The sequence below is a fragment of the Petaurus breviceps genome, unplaced genomic scaffold (genome assembly GCF_028583685.1).
Source record: "Petaurus breviceps papuanus isolate PSGF00001 unplaced genomic scaffold, PetGlider_PUasm1.0 128, whole genome shotgun sequence".
Classification (NCBI taxonomy): domain Eukaryota; kingdom Metazoa; phylum Chordata; class Mammalia; order Diprotodontia; family Petauridae; genus Petaurus; species Petaurus breviceps.
In genome coordinates, this window is record NW_027185664.1 from 4,614,488 (window position 1) to 4,639,046 (window position 24,559).

General features: G+C 35.8%; 1 protein-coding gene, 1 long non-coding RNA gene and 1 pseudogene across 3 annotated transcripts in view; 1 reads left to right on the forward strand and 2 right to left on the reverse strand.

The window, feature by feature from the left end:
* Nucleotides 1-7,777, forward strand: part of LOC138171831 (uncharacterized) — a 97,566-nt gene extending 89,789 nt beyond the window's left edge. Inside the window, exon 3 of the long non-coding RNA XR_011170973.1 lies at nucleotides 7,702-7,777. This is a non-coding gene — a long non-coding RNA (uncharacterized lncRNA). The remainder of the gene's footprint in view (nucleotides 1-7,701) is intronic.
* LOC138171803 (mucosa-associated lymphoid tissue lymphoma translocation protein 1-like) overlaps nucleotides 1-24,559 on the reverse strand; it is a 91,668-nt gene that overhangs the window by 47,396 nt on the left and 19,713 nt on the right. Inside the window, exons 4-8 of one of the 2 annotated variants that reach the window (XM_069101401.1) lie at nucleotides 22,065-22,215; nucleotides 12,829-13,007; nucleotides 12,308-12,404; nucleotides 10,076-10,108; nucleotides 7,446-7,472 (exon numbers count right to left, since the gene is read on the reverse strand). In XM_069101401.1, coding sequence (XP_068957502.1) covers nucleotides 7,446-7,472; nucleotides 10,076-10,108; nucleotides 12,308-12,404; nucleotides 12,829-13,007; nucleotides 22,065-22,215 — 487 coding nt within the window. The remainder of the gene's footprint in view (nucleotides 1-7,445; nucleotides 7,473-10,075; nucleotides 10,109-12,307; nucleotides 12,405-12,828; nucleotides 13,008-22,064; nucleotides 22,216-24,559) is intronic. The other variant, XM_069101400.1, reaches the window with a different exon arrangement.
* On the reverse strand, nucleotides 22,327-24,275 carry LOC138171820 (ataxin-3-like; annotated as a pseudogene).

A 24,559-nucleotide genomic window follows, 5' to 3' on the forward strand; every position in this document is an offset into this window, starting at 1 on the left:
ATATATATATATATATATATATATATATATATATATATATATATATATACTATTTTTTTTTCTTATTTATGACTCACCATTTTCTTTATTTGTACAAAATAGTGAATAATTATATCCTGGCTGGGAAAAAAAGGGAGTTTTAGCTTTAAACAAGTCCTTCTGTTCTGAAGCATCTATTTTGAAGGCTTGGGACCAGCAGCTTTAGCCCTGGCATCTTTGGGTTTGGACTCGGCAGGCTTAGCAGCCTTAGAATCAGATTTGGCTGCCTTGGGACCGGACTTGGCAGCCTTGGAATCAGACTTGGCAACCTTGGAATCAGACTTGGCAACCTTGGGGTCAGACTTGGTGGCCTTAGCATCAGATTTGGTGGCCTTGGGGCCAGATTTGGTAGCCTTGGGATATGATTTACTGACCTTGGTGGCAGACTTGGAAGCCTTGGGGTCAGTGGGCTTGGTAGACTTGGGGTCAGTGGTTCTGGCAACCTTAGAGTCAGGCTTTGTGATCCTGGAGTCTGGACGTTTGATGCCGATCCTAGGACCTGGATGCTTCGTAGCCATCTTGTGGCCAGCACGCCGGGCGCTGGCCTTGGGCATCTTGTGCCTGAGGAGCTTGGCTTTGGAGGCCTTGGTGCTCAGGGCCTTGATGGCTTTGGCGTTGTTGGCTTGCATCTTCTTCAGCCCCTTATTGTGTTTCTTGGCAAAGTGCATGTTTCTCAGAAACTTGGGGTCATCCCCTTTCAGAGACTCATATCTCTGTGACCTAGGTTTCTTGATGCCATTTCTGTGCCATTTTTGTGATTGGTTGTGAGTAGTATGGTTCTTAGACGTAGCCATCTTTACACTGCAGCCTGCACTAACAGGCACTCCACCGACCAGAAGAGGCCAAAGGGAGAGAGAAAGAAGGAAGCTATATATATATATATATATACTATTATTAATATTATTTTACATGTAACTGTGAAATAAGACATAAAGGTACTGGGGCAGAGATCCATTGTTCCCTATTGGAAAATCAGAGGGGGTATGGGAGAAGATATGGGAGAGAGCAGACTGGAGGAGGGGATATCCAGTGTGATCGCTATTTTGGGGTGGTGGGTAGGGGAAAAACAGGGAGAAAATTTGTAACTCAAAATCTTGCAGAAATGAATGATGTAAACAGAAGTTAAAAAAGCATTTGATTAAAAAAAAATAGGTATAGTGCTTTCTATTCCCATTCAATGCTCTCCAGAAGTCTATCATATTGAATTTTTCTAAAATTCTATTCAACTTATTTAAGCTTAGATTTGTCTGGATCTGATAGGTAAATTGAGTAACAGTTTTATCGCCTATTTCCTCTAACTCATTTAACTTTTAAGAATTTAGATGCTTTGTCATTTGCTGTATATATGTCTATTATTGATATCAATTCATTGTCTATGGCACTTTTTAGTAAAATGTATTTTCCCTGTTTATCACTTTTTTTTTAAATTTTCATTTATTTATTTATTTATTTTTAAAAGCAATCGGGGTTAAGTAACTTGCTCAAGGTCACACGGCCAGTGATTTCTGAGTGTGGTGCTAAGTATCGGAGCCCAGATTCGATCCCCAGGTCATCTCGACACTGGGGCCAGTGCTCTCACTCGCTGAGCCCCCTGCCCGCCCTGTTTATCACTTTTAATCAGATCTATTGTTGCATGTGTACCTCACTTAGCCCCCGTGCATTTATCTGTTTCCAATGTATTTCTTGTAACAGCACATTACGGGATTCTGGTTCTTAATCTATCGTTATCCTCATCCATTCTATGGGTGAGTCCATCCCATTCGTATTCAGTTATGATTGCCATGCATTTCCTTTCATTCAATTCTCAAACTTTTCCTTCTGTCTTCTTTAAGTCTGTCTTGCTTCAAACACCTCCTTTAATCTATACTCCCTCTTATTCTCTCTTTTACTTACTTTCTGTTTTTCCTTGTTGGGTAAGATCTATTTCTATACCCAACTGTGTATGGGTCTTCTTCCTTCCTTGAACCAGTTCAGAGAAAAGGGAAGTTCAAGTGTCATCCACTTCCCTGCATGCCCCTTTATTTTCATAAACTCCTCGTACAGCCCATTTATGTGAAGATATTTCTCCCCATTCTTCCTCTCCCTTCCATTCTTTTGAGATCATCAAACCTAGACCCTCTGTCTAATTAGATTCCTTCTAATATCTCTGGTGATGACAAAGTTCTGAGGATTTATGTGTATCATCTGCTCATAAAAGATGGTAAACAATTTCATCCTGTTCAGTTTCTTATCATTTCAGTCATATTTACTTTTCTATGCTTCTCTTGATGTCTGTGTCTGTATCAAATTTTTCACTCAGCTCTTGTTTTCTTAACAGGAATGTTTGGAAGTCTTTTTTTTCCCCATTCAAGGTCCATTTCCCCCTTTAGCATTATGCTGTTATACTGAGTAGGTTGTTCTTAGTTGTAAGACTAGATCCTTTGCCTTCCAGAATATCATATTCCAAGTTCTCTACTCCTTTTTAGTGGTGGTTGCTAAACCAGGTGTAATCCTGACTGCGGCTCTGAAGTACTGGAATTTCTTCCCCCCTGGCTGTTTGCTGTATTTTTTTTTCCATGACCAGGGAGCACTTGATTTTGGTTGTATTATTCCTGGGAGTTTCCATCTTACGATTTCTTTCAGGAAGAGACCAGTGTATTCTTTCAATTTCTACTTTGCCTTTTGCTTTTAAAGATAAGATGGGCAGTTTTGAGATATGATGTCTAGTCCTGCTTTTTAAAAAATGGCTTTCAGGTCATCCAATTCTTTTTAAATGCTCTCTTCAATCGTTTTTCCTATGAGAAATTATTTCACACTTAATCTATTTTTTCAAACTTTTGAATTTTGTTTTATTATTTCTTGATGTCTTATGGAGTCATTAGCTTCTATTGGCCAATTCTAATTTTCAAGGAGTTGGAGAAAATGTAAAATATTGTGCAATTTTCCAAATGCAATTAAGCCCACTCTTCCTTCTTTTTAATTCTGGGCCCACTTCACTGTTCAACTGTAGAATATAAACAAGTTATATTGTACTCACGAAATAATAATGCATATCAGGATGATACATGTCATTCATCTAATATTTTCATTTTTTATGCATGATAGGTGAAACTTTGGAGTCACTGTAGATTTCATTTGAGAGGCTCTGAAATCTTTTGGCTTTGTTGTTGTTTAGTCATTTTCCAGTTGTATCTGGCTCTTCTGGGTTCTCTTGGCAGAGACAGTGAAGGGGTTTACCATTTCCTTCTCTAACTCATTTTACAAATAAGAAAATGGAGGCATGCAGGGTTAAGTAACTTGCCTAGGGTCACATAGCTAATAAGTGTTTGGAGGAAGATGAGTCTTCCTGACTCCAGGCCTAGCACACTATGCACCACAGTGTGACCTAGCTGCCCCTGCAATCCTTTGGAGCTTGATTCAATCATCAAAAAGTCATTTACAAACAGGAGCTTCTATAGGAACATATCATCTATAGGGAATAGGCTATTTGGATTTTGTGCTAGATGTGTACCATGACCATGGTAAATGGTCTTTGATGAGAACATACCTCCATTCTATGTATGTTGTAGCTCATCTTCCTCACCGGTAAATGAGTGTGCTGGATCTGTTGATCTTATCTCCCATCCTGTGCTAAGTCAATGATCCTATGATCTGTCTGATATTAAAAAGGCCAGACAGAGATAATTCTGCCGAATCTATCAAAGAATCTTATATGATCTTGACGCATGCTTTTATTGGACACTTTTATTGGAGGACAGCCTTTAAAGCTTCATTTTGCTCTATCAAATTAAATGCTTTTCTACAGTCACAACAAGCACAATAAAATCCTGTTAGTCTCTATACTTTTCAGTCAATAATGTAACTACATAAAATGTGGTTTGTTGTACAATATTATGCGTGAAAACTTGCCTGTTTTGTTTCTGTTTTCATAAAGTCCTTGATAAGTCTATAAAATTACTATGATAATTAATGATTTTGTAGAGAGAATGTAGGTATATGTCAGTAGTGACTGAAAACTTCACCTTTAGTAGTAACATCAATGATTCCCCACCCCCAATCATTTACTTTTTTTCCATTTTAAAATACCTTGATGACTGATCCCTCACTGAATGCCCTCAAAAATTGTTGTGACCAGTAAGGATCTCCTCTGTGCACAATTTAAATGGTGAAGCTACTATCACCACCTTTGTTTTCTTTAACATTATTTCTAATTGCTCAAGGAGAAATCTGTGATTGTGACATTATAGGTCAAATGTGGCGGTTCAGCCAATACTGATGGAGAAAAGTTTGTTGTGGAATCCAAGTGGCATGTTGCTTTTGGTTTCATAACTGCTTAGGATGACCTAATTTGTGTCTTTCACTACATTTTCTATAGACCCATTTCCCCCCCTGCTACTTCCCTGTTTCATGAGGTGATACTACTCATTACCTATTACCATAAGATGTCTTGAATATACTCTTCATTGCTTTGCAAGGAGACCGAGTGTTTGGTGGTCAAAATGATCTCTACTCTTCTGGACTCCTCCTCATAGCACTTACACTTGCTTTCTATCAGTGAAACATCTATAGTTTGTCCTCATAATTTTAAAAAATTTCTTAATAATGGTCGATATATTTTGAGAATATAAACTCTTTAATTTTTCATTTATGGAAGCATCCACAATAGCCAAGAGTTTCTGTGTGACAATGGTTAGATCACATAACCTCTCTGGTTCTCTGTTTCTCTGTAAAATGAGAGTTGGACTAGATGGCCTCTGAAGAAACTTCCAGTTCTAGAATTATGACTGAATTTCTGTAACAGAATACAAGGTTACAGTTGGAGACACAAAGTATTTCTACTAGGAATCTTGGTAGATAAAAAAAATTAAATGCAATGCTCTGTTACAGAGTTTGGGTAGGGGGAGGGAGACATCAATAAATTTCAATTCCTACAAGAAGGAAAAGATAAAGAATAGAATTATAGTAAATAGATTTTCTCTGTTTCCACTAATGACAGAAAAAGAAGCAAATAAAGATAAGTAAAGTGAATTTAGAGTACTCAATAAGAAAGCTTCCTGATTGTAAAAGTTAGAAAATAACTGAAGATATTACTGTGATAGTTCTCTTGGTGATTAAAAATGAATTACAATACATAATCATTGGGAAATACAGTGTGTCCAAGAGTCTTAGAGCAGTTTTAAGCTATTAAAGCATAAAACTGCTCTATGATTTTTGGGAAACCCTCTGTGTTCTGTACAGCAAACTTAAAAAATAAAGAGGAAATTTCAAACTACTTAGTGATATTTAGTCTATTTAATCTAATCTCATGTTCAGTTTCCTGACATGATTTTATAAGATTAGCTTAAGTTCTTTTTTTCCCCTCAGGGACTATGCCAAAAGCACAGACTCATGGGTGCTATTTGTTAGCTGACCTCACTAAATCACCTTTTGACTCAGATAAAGAACTCATTAAGCCAAGCTGCTTCAAGCATACAATCTTCAACTAACTAGGCATTCAGAGAATTACCCTCTCTGACCCCAAACATAGTTCAACAGTCATTTAACACGAGTGCTCTCTACCAAGCCAGTTCAGGAATGTTCTATACTTGATTGATCAACTGAGATAAAGACAACCTGAACTCCAAAGCAGCCTAGTATCATTAGAGTTATTTTCTTCTGGCAGTATCATGGATAAAACACTGGACTTGGGAGGTAGAAAGACCTGAGGTCTTGCCTCAGAAATCTACTGGCTGTATAAACCTGGGCAGATCATGTAACCTCTCTCAGTATCAAATTTCTCATCTGTAAAATGGAGATAATAATAGCACATACCTGGCAGGGTTGTTAAAAGGATCAAATGGAATATTTTAACTAAAGGGATATGCAAACATTAAAGCACCATTATTAATATCAGATGTCAACTATTGGTATTACAACAAGAGTTCATATATTCATAGATTTAGAGCTAGAAGAAAGGTTAGAGGTCTTTGAGTCCAATGTCCTTATTTTACAGATGAGGAAAGTGAGCTTCAGAGAAGCTAATTAATTTGGCCAGCTTCTACATATTAGAAATGAGATCTGAACCCAAGTCTTCCTGAAGCCAAACCCAATACTCTAGACAGTATCTTGTAAAATGTCCTGCTTAAAGTTCCAGTACTTTCTATAACACATAGATTAACTAAAACTTCCTTTATTTCCTATGGGAACCTGTGGCCTCAAGGCCACAAGTGGCCCTCTAGGTCCTCAAGTGTGGCCCTCTGACTGAATCCAAACTTCACAGAACAAATCCCCTTAAGAAAAGGATTTGCTGGGGTGGCTAGGTGGTGCAATGAGTAAAGCGCCGGCCCCGGAGTCAGGAGGACCCGAGTTTGTTTCCGGCCTCAGACACTTAACACCCACACACAAAAAAAACTAGCTGTGTAACCTTGGACAAGTTACTTAACCCCAATTGCCCTCCAAAAAGGCAAAAAGAAAAGAAAAGGATTTGTTCTGTAGAACTCGGACAGTCAAAAAAGGACACCCAAGGACCCAGAAGACCACATGTGGCCTTGAGGAACAGGTTCCCCACCTCTGTCCTATAGTTTCAGGATTCTGAATACTAATAAAGGTGTTTCATAATATTAAGCTACATTTTATAGTCATTTCTGTCACTTAGGTATTTTAGAGTAATTTCAAGCAGGCATTAAAAGAAATTTATACACACTAGGCATTATGTAGTAGATAAGAAAATTGGCCTTGGTGTCAGAAATCTTTTCTCTGATACCTACTAGCTGTGTGATTATGAGCAAGTCACTTAACCTCTCAGTGATCCAGATTTATTTTCCTCCCCCCTCCTCTTCCCCTTCTTTTTTGAAGCCTAAGTTGTTGTGTCTAAAACAGGCTGGAAGGACAGAGGTCTGTGTGAGACACATAGGTCTGACTTCACTTTACTCAGCATGAGAGTGCTAAAGTACCCCATTTTTCCATCTCGGGCTGGTTCTCCACTTCTTTGGCAACTGGTAACTCCCTACTTCCAGGAGCTCACCATATTAACTGCTGAACCAGATCAGCTTAGCCTATGGCAGCTCAGAAGTCCTGAGCTGCACCAGCCACAGATTCACTGGTGGCAGGCAACTTTTTAGGATTAAGTGACAGAGTTGCATCTGTACTGGTGGAGAGGGTTTCCCACAAAAGTTGAAGGCTCCTCTAAAAAAATTCTACACAGTAGTACAGATGATTTGTTTGTTGGTTTTGCTGAATAATATTTTAAAACTTTATTTTAAAATCTTTCTTATGTGGCATGTTTTTTAGATAAGGAAGGAATATATTTAGAAATGAAGGTGATGTAAGGACAAAAGATATCAATTAAAATAAGATTAAAAAAACAAAATCTATACTGTATATTTTAAATCAGGAATTCTGCACCTTGAATAGTTGAAATTAATAGTATTTTAATCTGTACTACTTACCAGGATGCCCAAGATTATTTAATTCATCTATAATGAAATTAAAGAAACTAGGTTAACTTTACTGTCATTTTATCAACATTATACCAAATAGTCTAATAGAGGGAAGTAGGTTCTAAGAAAGAAGCTATATAATTCTTAGCATAGAACTTTCAGAGAAGTCACATGTGAGGAACTGAAATACTTAAAGGAGGAGATGTCTTGTTGATGCCAATTATGGTTTTTAACCAACAACTACTCTTTTTTTCTTGAATTTCAGAGTTTTCTCATTGTTTGTCAATTAAGAACAGACAGTATTTTTATGAGAGATTTGGGAAGATCAAAGGATCACAGCATTATTGCAAGAAGGCTCTGAGACCATATGATCCAACACTTTCATTTTATAAATGAGGACACTTAAAGTCCACAGAGGTTCAGTGATTTGCCCAAGGTCATAAGGCTAAGAAGTTGCAGAGTTGGGAATCAAATCCAGGTCTTCTGACTCCAAACACATCATTCTTTTCACTGAAAGAATGGAAGGGCAAGTTTGTCTGCTGGCTCACCACTAATCTGAAGGCAGTATGGTACTATGGAAAGGGCACTCACTGGCTCTGGAGTATGAAGACCAGGATTAAAATCTCACCTCAGACACTTGTGTGACATTGGGTAATTCACAATTAACGAGAAGAGTTTCTCTTTCTGTAAAATGATGAGCCTAGATGAGATGACCTATGAGATCTCTTCCAGTTCTACATCTATGACTCTATGACAAGAAACATGATTGGAAAAAATGACTTATTTATAGTCCAAACTGAATGACAAGTGATCTTAAACAAAATGCATAATATGAAAAATAGAGAGTACACATTCTGTGTATAAAATATACTGTTCATAATATTTCTATCCACCAATTATTTTTTAAAAAGACACTTTTAAGTCAAACTTTATTTTGGGAAGAATAATTGGACCCTAATCGTTCTACTGTCATTTTAGGTATAGTTTTATGTCATCCTCAGAATTTTTTGAATAACTTTTTGCAAAGTTGTTGTTTATAGGATTTATACGAGGACATGGACAAGAACAGCAGAGGATGAGAAGGTAAAGAAGGGTGTCATTGAAGGAAGCAACCACATCAATGGGATCACAGATGAAAGTATACATATTGTACAAACATTGACAACTCATATTATTTATAATATAGGTATTGACTAATGACCAAATTATACTAAATAAAAACTTGATAAAAAGGGAAGCAAAGCAAGATGATTGTTTAAATGGATCAATTTGTACTGAAGACAATGATAACTATTTTATTTCACAAAGAGAAGGCTTTTGAAATTGTTATAATACATATTAGAATTTTAGAAGGCCAACTATATTCATTAGTAAATTCTAGAAATCATGCAACTCCTCAATTAATTGCTTTCTGATGAGAGTCTGTCAGAGTAACTTCAAAGCCCGTTCCCTGGATAATAAACATTTAATGACCGGGTTTAGGATCTTTTCAGGCGCTAGGGGATCGTAATACACAAATTGTGATTTAGAGACAAGCACTTTATATCATCAAGCATTAAGACTCCAAAGAATTATAAACATGATGAGATTTGGAAAAGGGGATTATTCCAATAAGAAGTATCATGGAGAAGAATTAGACCAGTTGGAAACCCAGGAAATGTAAAGAAGTGATTATGCTTTTCTTAGTACACCTTAGTAGAGTCTAACAAGTCTATGTAAGTCTGAGAGGCAGGAACTGAAAAAAATACTTGCTGAACTCAATCATATTTTTCTAATAAAATGGTACTATGCTGAAGAATAATAGTTTAGGCTTTAAATTTAATGACTACAATTGAAGTAAAATACTTAAGTACTTTTTTTTGTTTAGTTAAAAAAGAAATTAAAAAATTCTTTATTCTCAAATTGTACATGACAAAAGGTGACACTGGAGATTAAAGGGTTTTACTTATAAAAATAATTAGGGAATCTATTAATTTTATATTTTAAAAGCATGATTAATATTGTTTAAGCAGACATATAATTTTAAACTTTATTTTTATTTTGTTGTGAGGTAATTAGGATTAAACGACTTGCCCGGGGTCACATAACTAGTAAGTGTCAAGTGTCTGAGGCTGGATTTGAACCCAGGTCCTCCTGACTCCAGGGCAGGTGCTCTATCCACTGTGCTACCTGGTTGCCTCAACCATAAACTTTAAATTTGGCTTCTGATAAATATTGTCATTTCAGAGCCATATTATTATAAGAAAAAGAGATGAAAGAAACCAAACACATATTTAGGGAAAGATTCTTCTACCATCTTAGAGTCAAATATTTAGGGCATAAAAACTTCAAGAAATCTCTTGTAACTCATGCCATTCACTTAGGAAAATTATTAGTATACCAAAGATTAAATCATTGTATGAATGGTACTGTAACATCAGAGTCACAATGTTTTGAACCGTTTACAAAATTCTGAAGACCATGAGGAATTTCAAATAAATATGGAACATCCTTTAATCAAAATATTTTTATACTTGATTAACTCATTTGTAGCTAGTATGTTTTTCTGTCACTGCACTCAGTGTATCTACAGATAAGCCCATCCCAACAGTAATCAGCATGCAGAATATTTAATTTTCACAACCACAGCATTATACTACCTTCAGTGCATTCCACTGCCTCATCTGTTCTTCCTTGTTTTAGAAAAAACAAATTTGAATGTATTGTAATTCATGTTTTTAGGAAGGGCAGGAATTAAGTACACAAAAATATAAATACTACAGAAATTGTTTTTGTTAAACCAACATATTAAATGTCAACATTGGGTTAATATTTTCTATGAACATATAAAAATAATCAAAATAGGGCTACAAAAGTATATAAATCATAATGGAGTTTTGATATCTAAAACAGTTTTCCTTTACCTTATCATAATACCTTCATTAAAAATTCTACATTTAAAATGTTTTTCTATTTTATATAAATTTACATATTAAACTTGAAACAGAGAGCTTTCTCTATATACATATACTTACATACAAATAAGTAATACATACATATATGGTATATGTGTACACATATATATCTTTTTCAGTTCTTTTCACTGCTTTTCCATCTGTATGACTGGTTTTGAATTTAGTATGTCATACTCAGAAAACAGAATACCTTAAAGGTATTATTTGGTTTCAACAACAAAAGTAACAACCTTCCAAATTTAACAGGTAAGCAACCAATAAGAACAAATAGAAGACATCACAATTGAGTACCAGGCCACAATAACTTCATCAAAAGATTACGCACAAAGATTTTATCAGGTATCCCATTAGTCGCCAGAAAAGGAGGAGTTAAAATGAAGCTTAAATGATTCATATAAATCAACAACCAATAAGAATTAATTAAGTACCTACTATGTACCAGGCACCATGGTAGGTGCTGGAGACAGAAGTAAAAAGAATAAAATAATTTCTAAATGTAGTAGTAGTAATAAAAACAACAATAAAGAGCATTTATGTAGCACTTTAAGGTTTGTAAAGTGCTTTATAAATATTATTTCACTTTATCCTCACAATAACACTGGGAAATAGGTGCCATTGTTATCCCCATTTTACAAATGAATAAACTAAGACAGACAGATGTTAAATAACTTGCCCAGGGTTACATAGCTATTAAGTGTCTAGGGTCAAATCTGAACTCAGGCCTTCCCAACTCTGGGCTTAGCTCTTTATCCTCTTTGACACCTAGCTTCTAGGCACATAGCAGATGTGTAATACTTAATGGATGATTGATATGAATCCTATGCAATGAGCTTACATTAGGGGAGACATGAAGTACATATACAAATTAAAAATAGCACAAATATTAAGTTAATAAATACAAATATGTATAAAGCAGTTAGATGCAAGGTATTTTGGGAAGGAGTACTCTAGAAGTTTGGGGGATCAGAAAGGCTTCTTGCAGAAAATTTTAAAGGAAGAAAGAGACTCTGACGAGGAGATGAAGAAGAAATACATTCCAGGCATGGAGGTAACCAGTGTAAAAGTACAGAGACAGAGATGTAATGTTGTGTATGAATATAGAGTGATCAGGCTGACTAGTGTGGAAGGGGGGAACAATGTGCAGTAAGACTGGAAAGATAGGCTGGAGCTAGGTTGTGTAGGGCTTTAAGAACTAAAGAGAAGAGTTTCTAGGTTATCCTATATGCAAAAGAAAGCCACTGGAGTTAGCTGAACAAAGGTATCACATGGTCCAATTGGTGCCTAAGGAAAATCCCACTGGCAGCAGTGTGTAGGATAGACTGGGGTGCTGAGAGACTTCAGACATGGGAACCATTTAAGAGACTGCTGAAATATTTTAGGTGAGAAGTGATAAGAGCCTAAGGTGGTAGCTTTGTGAACAGAAGGAAAAGGTCAGTTATTAGAAATGTAGCAAAAGTAGAAATGGTTGATGTGAGCAGTGAGAGAGTAAGAAGCCCAGGGTAATGCTGAGATTATGAACTTGAGACAATGGAAAGATGGTGGTGACTTCAACAGAAACAGATAAGTTTGTAAGAGGGGGGAGTTTAGGGGGAAAGAGAAAGAGTTCAATTGTACATCCTATGTTCCTTGGGGTTAAGTTTAAAAACAACAACAAACTTCCACATATATATAAGACATGGGAAAACTGGCCTGGGTGAAAAACTGGTCTTTTATTTAGATGCCCATGTTGATATAATAAAATCTGAAGTAAAAACTATGCTTCCAAAAAATTAAATGGTAATTATGTGAAATCAATTCAATAGACTAATTATATTTCAAGGAAAAGAAAATTTCTTTGAAGAACTTTGGTTACTTAAGTGCAGATGAGCCTAATCTTACAGTTTATATTACTGCAATTATTAAAATAGTACTGCTCACCTACGATGATTTCTACTTTCTTGCTGTCTTGATTATTATGGTCATTATATACATGACACCAATAGGTTCCCTGATGCTCCAAATCGACATAAGGCACCTACACAAACAAAAATAACTCCTTAATTTTAGACTTAATTGGAACAAACCAGTAACTACTAATAAAAAGGAACAAAAGTAATTCTCTAACAAGATTAGGCAATTTCACAAATTTCTGGATAAGCTTTGTTACATTTCATCAAGTTTGTTATGAGCCAACAAATGACAAAAAAGTAGTGCTGATATAAAACCAAACTATTAAATATTCTGACTGTATGCCCTGTAAAAGTTTTGGGATCCAAGTATAGTCATATGTAAGAATCAATAAGTATTCAATAATAATTGTTAGATATTAGAGTTAAGTTAGGATATGAAAATATCTTTAAAACCAAGAAAGTGTCCACATGTACTTTTATTCTTATGTAACTTGTAATAAACTGTTTACTAAAATAAAGAATAATATTTTCCAAATATCATTTCCCTACCATATATAACTTTTTTGTCCCATGTGTTATTGGAAATCCATTTCTGAACCACTGATAATGAGGAATAGGGCTCCCAATAGCCACGCATTGTAGAACTAACGTGTTGCCTGGTCTTAACCTTTGGGGTTTTGGTTCAATACAGATTTGTAGTTTGGTTTCAGAGAAGTCATCCAAACTTCCTTAAACAAAAAGAAAAAAAAAGATTAAAAATAAATAACTTGCACACTATTTATTCTTTTAAAATCAAAAGTACTTCAAAAAGTTTTCCTTTAGACTTTATGGTTAGTTTATATTCAAAGACATTTTCTACTTATGTGTATCAGCATCCTGGGGTTAGAAAGAGTGATAAAGTACAAAATCTTGCATTAGTAATTTAACATAATTAGGAGTTTCAAATCATACAAAATGGGGCCACAACAGCTTTACCTTTACTGCACTGTTAAAACATATCTAGAGATTAGTGATCTGCTAACTCTCCTGTGAGATTCTGTTAAACTAGGTGTCACAGTGCTTAAAAACCAACTCCAAGAATCCATCTCAGTCCTGCCTCCTTGCCCTCAGCACTACAGGCTTTATGCCTTCAAATGCAAAGAAATCACAGTTAACCAAGGTATTGGGTTGAAGGGATTTGGACACAATTTCTAGGTCACTGATTATATAATGTAGTAATTTACAGAAATAGTGAATAGGTTTGGGCCAAGGAACCTGTAGCATACCACTGAAGAGCTCCCGGAGGTTCTATGGGTAAAGTTTATAAGCATCATTATAGCAAAACCTCATTTATTAAAAGATGAACCTTGTGGAATCTTCAGGTATTCATTAACATTTCAGGACTGGAAGTAACCAGCAGTATGATTTGGCGCAAAGATTACTGGATTTGGATTCAGTTGATGTGTATTCAGATACAGGTTTCTGCCAAGTCACCTTTGTGACTGATCAAGTCACAACCTTTCTGGGTTTCACTTTCCTCTTCTGTAAAGTGATGAAACTCTATCAGATGACCCTTCTAGCTCTACATCAATGAACTATGATTCTAAAGGGAAAAAGCCCTTTTTGGTGGCAAAGCATGGCGCAAATAAATACAGCCAAGAGGACTCAAAATTATAGCTGACATTCCATAAGTGGTTAACTTGCTACACACAAGGAAAGGTACAATATAACAGCATGGAGATGGTTGTAAAAGGCCATTTTTCTACCAGTAAAAGAAAGAAACATGGGAGAAATGAAAGGGGATAAAAAAACAAAAGGAAAAAGAAGCAACAATCAATAGTGACAGTGACAATTAGAAGCGGCAATAGGAACATAGGGAAGCAAATGTAATTGAAAGCAATCAGAAACAAGCTGCAAAAAAATAATGAACTCTTCCATATATCTCTAATTCTTTAAAGACCCAAGACATCTCTATTCTCTGTTTATATGAGAATGGTGGAAGGAGTGAAGAAAGCATTGTGGTACAACTCAATGACACTTGAAGGCATCAGTAAGCCACATGAAAGACAAACCAACCAATACTGATCAACAGTGGGAGGGAGGCCCAAACCAGATTAAAATGGTGAAATATTTGGCAAAACAAATAAAAAGACAACAGAACATAGATAATGTCAATATTCCGTTTTCTAAGTCAATCTGCAGCCTAGAGGGATACTTAATGTATAGTTTAGTGGTGCCTATTCTTATGTGAGTTTGACACTAGTGGCCTAGAATGTGGTAGAAACAGGGGAAGAACAGAATTCACTATATATTTATGTTACCGTACTAACAGATATTTACCTTGGGTTATTAATAAAAAGGTGAACTGTGTTCTAGAAAGGCCACAAGCTCCCAACCATCTGTCCTTGACTCTAAGCCCTCATCTCCACCTACTCCCTGACTAGGAACTTGAACTCCATCCTAGGAATCACTATAGGTTCTAAGAGGTGAGACTTTGCCTTAGTCTGCTTGGAAACGAGTCTCCACTTTGCTTCCTGGCTACCTGTTTTAAATCATGTCATCTGCATTCCCTCCCAGGCCTCCTTCATATGTTGTCTGTACCATTAGAACAGAGAACATTCAGGTCAGAACACTGACATGAATTCTGTAATTTATTTTTTATGTACTGAGTGGGAGTTCAGAATATTGAAATAAATTTAATTTCCGCAGGTTCTGCAATTAAAGGGAGGGAAATCATGTGTAATCAGGAAACATATATATAGATAGAAAGATAGATAGACAGACAGATAAACAATATATAGATGTATTCTGAGCTATACTTTTTCTTGAATTATAGGTGCCATAGGGGAGGTAATTGAACCCAAAATACTGTTTTTAATCTTTTTTTTTTTTTACCTCACTGACTTGTAATTTTCACAAATTATGGGGCCATCTGATTTTTATAATTCCGAATATAGTTTCTATCTCACAAAAAAGTGTCACAATAACCAAATTCCTACTCACTGTCCTTCCTCTGTTCTTCTCTAGTAAATGTTAGAAAAACATAAAGTCTAACCCAAATATTCAATAGCAGTAGAATTTTTATTCTTTTAATTAACACTCCCTTCCATACAAATGGTCCAGAAATCTAGCTTTATCAATTCCCAAGATAAAGAGAGGGGTCTATTACCAGAGGAAGAGGACTTCTAATGCAGCTGCTAGGCAGTCTTTCTTTTTGTCACCTACATCTGGGCCCTATTTTAGTTCTCAAATGAGTGATATGAATGCTACTGTGGAAACAAAAAGAAAAAAAAAACATTCTCTTTTAAATAACTATTATATATTGCTCTTAGTTTAACTTGATAGTTTTCTTGTATTTAATGCAATGATACTGCATCATCAAATCAAGTTGTTTTATAAAAAACTAACTATTATGCACCAAAGCCCTTGGTTTTCTCCTAGTGTGAGGGCCACACAATTATCGATTTAGAAAGGGACCTGACAGGTCATCTGGTCCAACCTCTTTACTTCACAGGAGAAACTGAGACCCACTGAGTTTAAGTGACTCACACAGATAGTAAGTGGCAAAAATGTTTCTGTGATTTGACTCAATATATATGTATGTATCATGATGTATCACTATGTATGTATATGTATTATTAATCTACTGCCTAAAATTCTAGAGAATTTCTTCTTAAGAAAAATTACTAAAGTAAGTGTACACGGAATATATTTTGTGATTAAATACACATTTCTATTATCATTTTAAAATGAAAAAAAAAATAATGGCAATCTCTCCTAACAATATATGCAAATTTGTGTTAATTATTTTCGGACAGAAAGTATTAAAATCAGTTTCAATACTATTTGTATTAGAATTGCATGGCTTATCTTTACAATGTTTCAGATATTTACAATGTTTCAGAAATTTAATATTTCAAATATTAAAAAAAATATTAGCATTTACCATAAAATCTCTAAAGTCTACAGCAAGAAAAGCTATTTTTAAAATTCACTTAAGGTATGTACACACAGGTATTTTTTAAAAATAAAAATTTAAAATATGTATTTTAAAAATTAAAATTAAAATCTTGCCCTTATTTTTCCAATCATTGTGTTAATCATTTTATTCTCCTATTTAATCAAAATCTTCCATGACTTTTAGAGACCTAAAAATAGGTAGGGACACAATTACAAATATGGGCTAAAAGAATCTATTTTAAAATGTTTTAACTTTTTTTCTTATTGTATTCCACCAATTCCATTCAAAATTACTAATCATATTTTATTAACTTTCTAACGTGTATTATATCTTTTTGAAGCAATAAAGAATATCGTTCTTAATCAATCAATCAGTATTTATTAAACTCCTACTCTGTGCAAGGTATTGTCCTAAGTGCTGGGATACAAAACACTAAATATTCAATCTTTTATTCGCCAAAATAATGTGAGGTAATGATCATATAAGTGAAGCTACATATACAAGTTATCTACTAGGGACAGCAAAAACTCTACTAGAGTAGAAACTCTAAAAGTACAGGGAATGTCCAAATGACACATTCTGCAGATGAGGAAACTGAAGCTTAAACAGGTTTAGTGGCTTACCCAAGATCACACAGTTGGTTAGTGGCAGATCTAAGACTAGAAAACAGTGTTCTTATTAAACTACACTGCCTTAAAGGTAATTCAAAGGACTGTATCCTATTTATGGTGGAGACATATGAAACTCTGGTTTACATGGTAATATATAATCTATATGTATGTAGGCATAAAATCTATTTATTTGGTATCTGGGCATAGATTATATGCTATTATTTAGGCATAGATCACATACCTAGGTACTACCGAATCAGAACTGACTTACACAGGGATTATGGAGAATGGAATATGGGATCGACATCACTGAAGACATGACAACGGGGATAAGAAGTCCCTCACAATGGTGAGGCATCTCTGTTTTGTCCTCATATTGCTCAGTCTGGAAGCAGCCAAATTCACTTAGAAGAGGCGGAATTAGGGCTGCCTCACTGTCACAATCACAGACACAATCACTGTCACAATCACAGTGGCTTTCTAACAGCATATTTAGTAATAGGAACAAAATGACTGAAAATGCATCTTTGCATATACATATCCACCCTTCCCTTTAGTCTCTCTAAGATCTTGATTCAAATTCTTCCCCAAAGACTTATTAGTTTTGTGACCTTGGGTTAGTTTCCGAACTTCTCAGCCTCAGTCCCTTCATTTGTACAGTAGAAGGAAGGAAGAAAACACATATTTATTTAGCACTACTATGTGACAGGCTCTATGCGAAGTACTTGACAAATATTATCTCATTTAATCTTCAGAACAACCCCAGTAAGCTATTATTACCCTCATTTTATAGTTGAGGAAAGTGAGGTAGACAGAGGTTAAGTGATCAAACAGTATCTGAAGCTAGATTGGAATGTAGGCCCCTGACTCTAGGCCAGTGGTCTATCCACCATGCCAGCTAACAGCCAATGAGAATCATAATAATTTATGGAGTTGTAGGATGGCTAGGTGGCAGGCACAGTGAATAGAGCACCGGCCCTGGAGTCAGGAGGACCTGAGTTCAAATCTGGCCTCAGACACTTAAGACAAAAAACTAGCCATGTGACCTTGGGCAAGTCACTTAACCCCAACTGCCCTCCAAAAAGAAAAAAAAAATTTATGGAGCTGCTGTAAGGATGAAATGAGAAAATTGTACATAACACATGCAAATTTTAAAGAGCTATATAAATTATTATTAATTATTGTTATTGTTAATACCTGTTATGTGTAAAGCACTGTTAAGTGCTGAGATACAAAAATTAAAATCAACAACAGCAACAATGAACAGTCCCTAACCTCATGGAGCTTACAATGAAATGAAGGAAATTACCTTTAAACAAATAAGAATAAGTAGAATGTGATAAGGGCAAAGGAAAAATCCATACAATATGCTTTAACACTTTCCTAAAATCATAGTTCTCACCACATTACCTCCCCTTTCCCCTTTTTTCCCTCCCCCCCACCAAAAAAATCTCCAGTAGGTCTAGGTTCAAATATAAACTGTTTGGCATTTAAAGTTCCTTACAATCAGACCCTTCCTTCCCTTCCAGTTTTCTTATATTGACCATGCAGTCAATGGTCAAGGTATGCAAGCTTACTTCAAGTTCTACATGTACAACATTCATCTCCTGTCTCTATGCTTCCATGCACTTGCTGTCCCCTATGAAGCCTATCTTGATCCCTTCAGCTGTCAGTGCCTTCCTTCCCAAACTCCCATGTATTCATTATGCATACATGTTCACATATGTGTGTGCATGTGTAAATCTATCCATATGCTACGTACCCCATTAAAACGTAAGTCCCTTGAGAACAGGGATTGTTTCCCCTTTTTCTGTCTTTCAGTTCTCAGCACTTAGTATTACCTCCACTTAGAGAGCCTCTCTTCCTTTAAGATGCAATGAAGGCATCATTTCTGCCTAAAGCCTTTCCTGATTCATCAACTGCTAATGTCCTCCGAAACTACTGTGCATTTAACTATCTTATGTGTATGTATATAAATATATTTTATTAACTTTAAATTTATGCTGTCTTGATTTTCATATGTACTTGGTGTTTCCGACATTAGATTAAAAACTCATTGCATGCAGGGATCATTTGATTCTTCGTACTTTTATCTCCAGCACCTAGCACTATTCCTATGTAGCTCCTTAACATATTAGGCAATAAATACTTACTGAATGACTGGTGCTGTCTGTGCTATCATGCAAATATCTTGTGTTGAGAAATGCTCTCTTTAAGAACCAAAGCCACTCTGATATTCTGGTAATTAACTTTCTTAGATGGAGTCTAAGATAAATGCTTCTCTGCATTTGTCTGTAAGGTTTATATGCATAGCCAATTCCTATGAGTGTGGAATATACAGCTGAGAGGCAGGTACACCCCTATTTTCATTAAATATTCTCCATATTTAACTTTTATAAAATTCTATTAATTTAACTTTTTTCTTATTTTTTTGGTTAACTTATCTCGTTCTAAAGAGAGTATATTGAAGTCTCCACTATTATAGTTTTACTGGCTTTTTTCCTCCTATAACTCATTTAACTTTTCCTTCAAGAATTTGGTTGTTATGTCATTTGGTACATATATGTTCAGTACTGATATTGTGTTCATGCTACCTTTTAGCAAAATGTAGTTTCACAGTTGATCTCTTTTAATGAGGTCTATTTTTGCTTTGGCTTTGTCTGAGATGATGATTGTTACCCTTGCCTTTTTTTACTTCAGTTAAAGAGTAATAAATTCTGCTCCAGCTCCTTATTTTAACTCAATATGTATCTTTCTGTTTCAAGTGTATTTCTTGCAAACAACATATTGTTGAATTCTGATTTCTCTCTCTTCCATCCCATTCGCGTTCAGGTACGATGCCCGCATATTTCCCTCTATCCCATTCTTACACTTACCCTCTTCTTTTTCTCCCCCTCTCTAAGAGTCTGTTTTGCTTTGTAACTATCACCTCCCTTAACGTACCTTCCTTTCTCCCTTTTTCCTTAGCTCCTTTCCTTCCTATTTCCCTTCTTTATTAAAAAAGTCAATGGCCTTCTTTCAGTCCTTATCCTTCTTGGCCTCTCTATCATGTAGGATGCTCTTGATTATTCCTTCATTTTGAAAACTCATTTTTTCCTTAGTTTTTGTGATACTGTTCTCTCCTGGCCCTTGTCCTTACATGTTTGAGTTGTCCTTTTCAGTTAATTCCCTTTGCTGGATCAACATCTATGTCTTGCAGCCTGTGGGTGGATGTACCTTATTACTTTTTCCTTTTGGCTCTATGTTCTCTTTCTGTGACATAATCTCTCATGAACTCAATTTCTCTGTAAATGACTCCCAGATCTATATCTCATGTCTCCATCTCTCCTCTGAGTTCCAGTCTCCCCTCACTAGCTTCTGGATTCTTCACCTAGGTTAATTAGTATTCTCAAATACTAACCTAGATAGTACTTCCAATACTTAAGTCTATGTCTCTTTTTAATTTCCCTATTTCTGTTGAAAACTCATTATTCTTCCAGTCACTCAGATCTGCAACCTGGAAGTCATTTCAAACTCTTCACTCTCCCTCATGACCCCATATTCCATCAATTTCCGAACTCCTGGGATTCTTTCCTCAAAACATCTCTTAGATTAATCCTCTTCTCAGTATTCATGTAGCTACCACACTACTAATTTAGGCTCCAATCACCTCTTGCCCAGATTATTGCAGAAGACTAGGAATTACTCTTCCTGTCTCCATTATTCTCTTCTTTCCAAATAATTTTCCATGGATAGAAAGTTATTTTCTTAAAGCTCAGATATAATCATGTTTCTCCCTTGCCCAAGAAACTTCAGTAGCAACCTATCACTTCTATAAAGAAAAATATACATTTCTCTGTTTGGAATTTAACGTCCTTCACAATCTGGCTATAATTTTCTTTCTAGACTGACATGATATATTCTATGTTATATTGGCCAATTTGCTGTTCCTGATACAAGACGTTCCCTCTCTGGCCTTCCTCCAGCCCCTAGTACCAGAAATGCTCACTCCCTTCTCACTTTTGCCTCTTGGAGTTAATAACTTCCTTCAAGATTCAGTTCTAGTGGCCTTCTTATGAGTGGCCTTTCTAGATTCCCTCCAGTTGTCAGTACTTTATTAACTGTGCATTTGTCCTGTCCTGTCCCTTCCCCCTCAGTACAAATGTAGGCTCCTTGAGGAAAGGCTTCATTTTTGTCTTTGTATTTCTAGTGCCTAGCACATTTGTCTTATACATAGTAGGCACCTAATAAATGCTTATTGGATTGAAGTTTCCATGAACCACATAACTGAGAACCCATTAAATCTTAATGAGAAACATAACTGAGTTCCAAAGAACTTTATTTTGTTTTATAAAATGCACAAATCTTAGCCACCTGGGTAGAGATAAAAATAAATACTACAATACATGTTCTCAACTTATTTCAAATTTATTTTATTATCATGATTTAGATTAAACATGAGCTTGTAAGGGTTTTGGGATTTAAAGATCTTCCATGCCCCATGGACGTGCTGACATAGCAGGAAGGGGCAGAGCAAGCGAAAGTGAAAGCCAGAGAAAGCGAAAGCCAAGGATGTGCTGACGTAGCAGGAAGGGGCGGAGCAAGAGAAAGCGGAAAGCAAGAGAAAGTGAAAGCCGAGCTAGCGGTCCTGCGGTGGCTGGCCGCGGTTGGCGGTGGTTGTGACGGTGGCGGCGGCAGCAGCAGAGGCAGTGGCAGCGCGAAGCCATTTTTTTTTTTTTGTTAGGACTGCTAAGGACTTTCTGCTAAGGACTCCTGCTGAGGACTGCCAGGGGCCGGAGCTGCTGGGAGGGCGCTTCCAGGACGCTGGGTGGTTGCTGTGAGTGGGGAGAGGAGGACCTTTGCCTGAGGTAGGCTGTTCTGTTTTAAAGGCTTGAAAATGTGGGTGCTTTCTACTTTATCTATCTGTGCCAATGTCATAACTACTCTGATGGCTTTCACTTTCTGGTTTTGGGACTCAGTCTTTTGGTATCTTAATAAATTTTCTAGTTTATTTCCCCATATGGCAAACATGACATATTTTGTGATGGATAATTATATCAGCATATTTGTAATCTCTATAGGCATTGTGAATATGGCATTGCTGATACAGAGCTTCAGAAGAAAATGGAGGGGGGGGATTTAAATTAGTTTTAAGTAATACTATTAATTCTTTCCCAGAGCAAATAGTATTAGGAGAAAAAGCAAATATATTCCTTCCCACCCCCAAATTAAGAGAAATTTAATTTGACACTTACTACAAGAACCTTCAGAGACTTCACAAACATCCAGCTGTGCCCACTCGCTGAATTCAAAGGCAGAATTATTATTCACTCGACAAACATAAAAGCCAGAATCCTTTACAAGTACTGGATTAAAAATAAGCTCTGGTGAATTCCCATGTGGAATCTGTGTCAAAAGTTAATAACAAAAAAGGAATGATTCTTTTAGAAATAACTTTAAGAAATTAAAAATTAAGAAGCCTAAAATGTATAATTCATGATCTCTGAAAATATGTAACATGTATGATTCTTCTTTTGGAACAACTCCTGGCTTAAAAAAATTCTTTTATGATTAAAATGTTTGAAAATATACTCAATCCTCATGAAAAAGCTACTTTCCCTTTATTTTTATTTGTATCTTTTGATTTTACATCACTTAAATTTCCCAATGGATCCCTCTCTCTCCTCTTCCCAGAGAAACATCTTTTATTTTATTTTTTAATTTTTTAAACATGCAGTTTTAATTCAGTATCAACTACTTTACTTTTCAAAGCAGGCTTCTCTTCTCTTTCATAGTTCTTCTGAAGTAAGAGATGTTGGTGAATTTGCACCTGATATCTGTGGAATATCTTCCGAAATATTATTTCTGGAGTCACCTTGCATACTAAGTTGAATTGCTCCATGCAGACCTGCTTCTTCATCTTCCATACCAATTTCCTGTTGACTTAGTGCTAGAGCTCTCTGTAGATTCTCTTCATCTTCATCTAACATTCCTGTTCCATCACATGAATGCCTTACTTCTAAAGACTGCTCTAGATCTGTTTTCTGTATTCTGATCTTTTAGGTGAGCTAATTCTTTTCCAATGAGTTTTGGTCTATGCATTTGTGGTACCCAAACCATCTGCAGGAGCTGATCATTTTCACAGTCTGGTAGCTCACCCTTAACTACAAATATGGAATAATCTTCCTGTTGTAACTGAGCCAAGAAAAGTGCAAGGTAAGTATCTGATATTAATTCTGGACCCATCAAGAGAGAATTTAGGTTAAACCACTGTTTTCCTAATTTTCGAACCATAAACCAATGTTCCTTATAATTGCATATAAATGATCTTTCATTTATAGGATTGATCCCAAGCCTTTGATACTCTGGGCTATTGAAGAAGATTAGCTCTAAACCCCAAACTTTCAAGGCATTGCTTATAACTTGAACAGAGATAAAACCACTGTCATCCATATTTCCTGAAGGTTGCTGTAAAAACGTTTGATAGTCTTCACTAGTGACTCCTCCCTCTGTCATCCTCATCCTTTCTTCTTCATACAGGATAATTCCACAGGGCTACAATATTCCCCTTGCAACAGATGATTCAGACAATGTTGAGTACAGAGTGAGCCTTCGTGTTTCTCGTGGAAGATGGACTCCATGTTTATTTGTGTGGAGCCCACCTCCATGTCAAGCCACGCCCCGCCCCCTGCCACAGCTCTCAGAGACATCTTTCATAACAAAGACTAAACAGGAAAGAAAATGATTTAGCCAATCTAAACAACACATTTTAAAAGTCTATAGTGTTTCATACCCATAGTCTCCCACTTCTGGGGCTAAAAAAAGAAGGTGCTTCTTTTGAGCAAAATGACCACTAGAGTTTCATGATTATTTCTTTTCCGGTTCTGTTTTTTTCACTTTGCATCAGTTTATACACATCTTTCTCTGCTTCCTCCATAATCCTTCCTTCATAATCCTCATTTTTTCACTTCACTTTCTTCACTATTCCATTTCATTCATTTACCACATATTCAGTCATTCCCCAATCAATGGCTATCTCCTCCCTTAACTTCTGATTACTTTGCTGTTTGTTTTCTCTTCAAATATTGTTAGTACTTATACTATACTTCTACTTTGCTGTTTATTAATCATAAAGTAAACTTCAACATCAGTCTTTGTGAAAGATAAGTAATTTAACAGGGGTAAACAAAGTGTGGAGGAGGAAAGGGACTAATCAACCAGAATAACCAGAATGCCCTCATTTAACCTGCATCACTAATTTACTACTTCACTATTTGCTCAGCTTCTGGGATGGACAATTCTGCATAGATTATTCTATCACAAAAGGTGACTACCCATTATCTTATGTAATAGAAAATTGACTATACTACAATTTTAAAAAAATAGCTCAATTACTCACATCTAATAGGGATTAGAAATTGCTCCTCTGCTATTTTGTGTAAAATATTTTTATGAGTTAAGTAACCATAAAGAAACAAGTTTTTTTTGGGGGGTGGCCAGGTGGCACAGTAAGAGTGCCGGCCCCAGCGTCGGGAGACCTGGGATCGGTTCCGGCCTCAGATAATTAACACCCACACAAAATACAAAAAATAACTGGCCGTGTAACCTTAAACAAGTTACTTAACCCCATTGATTAAAAAAAAAAAAAAAAGAAACAAGTTTTTTCAATGGCATATCTATTATTAGAGTCAACATAAAAGAACTAAGGTTTTAAGAAAAACCCAATAAAAGAGGTTATTAATTTTGGAAT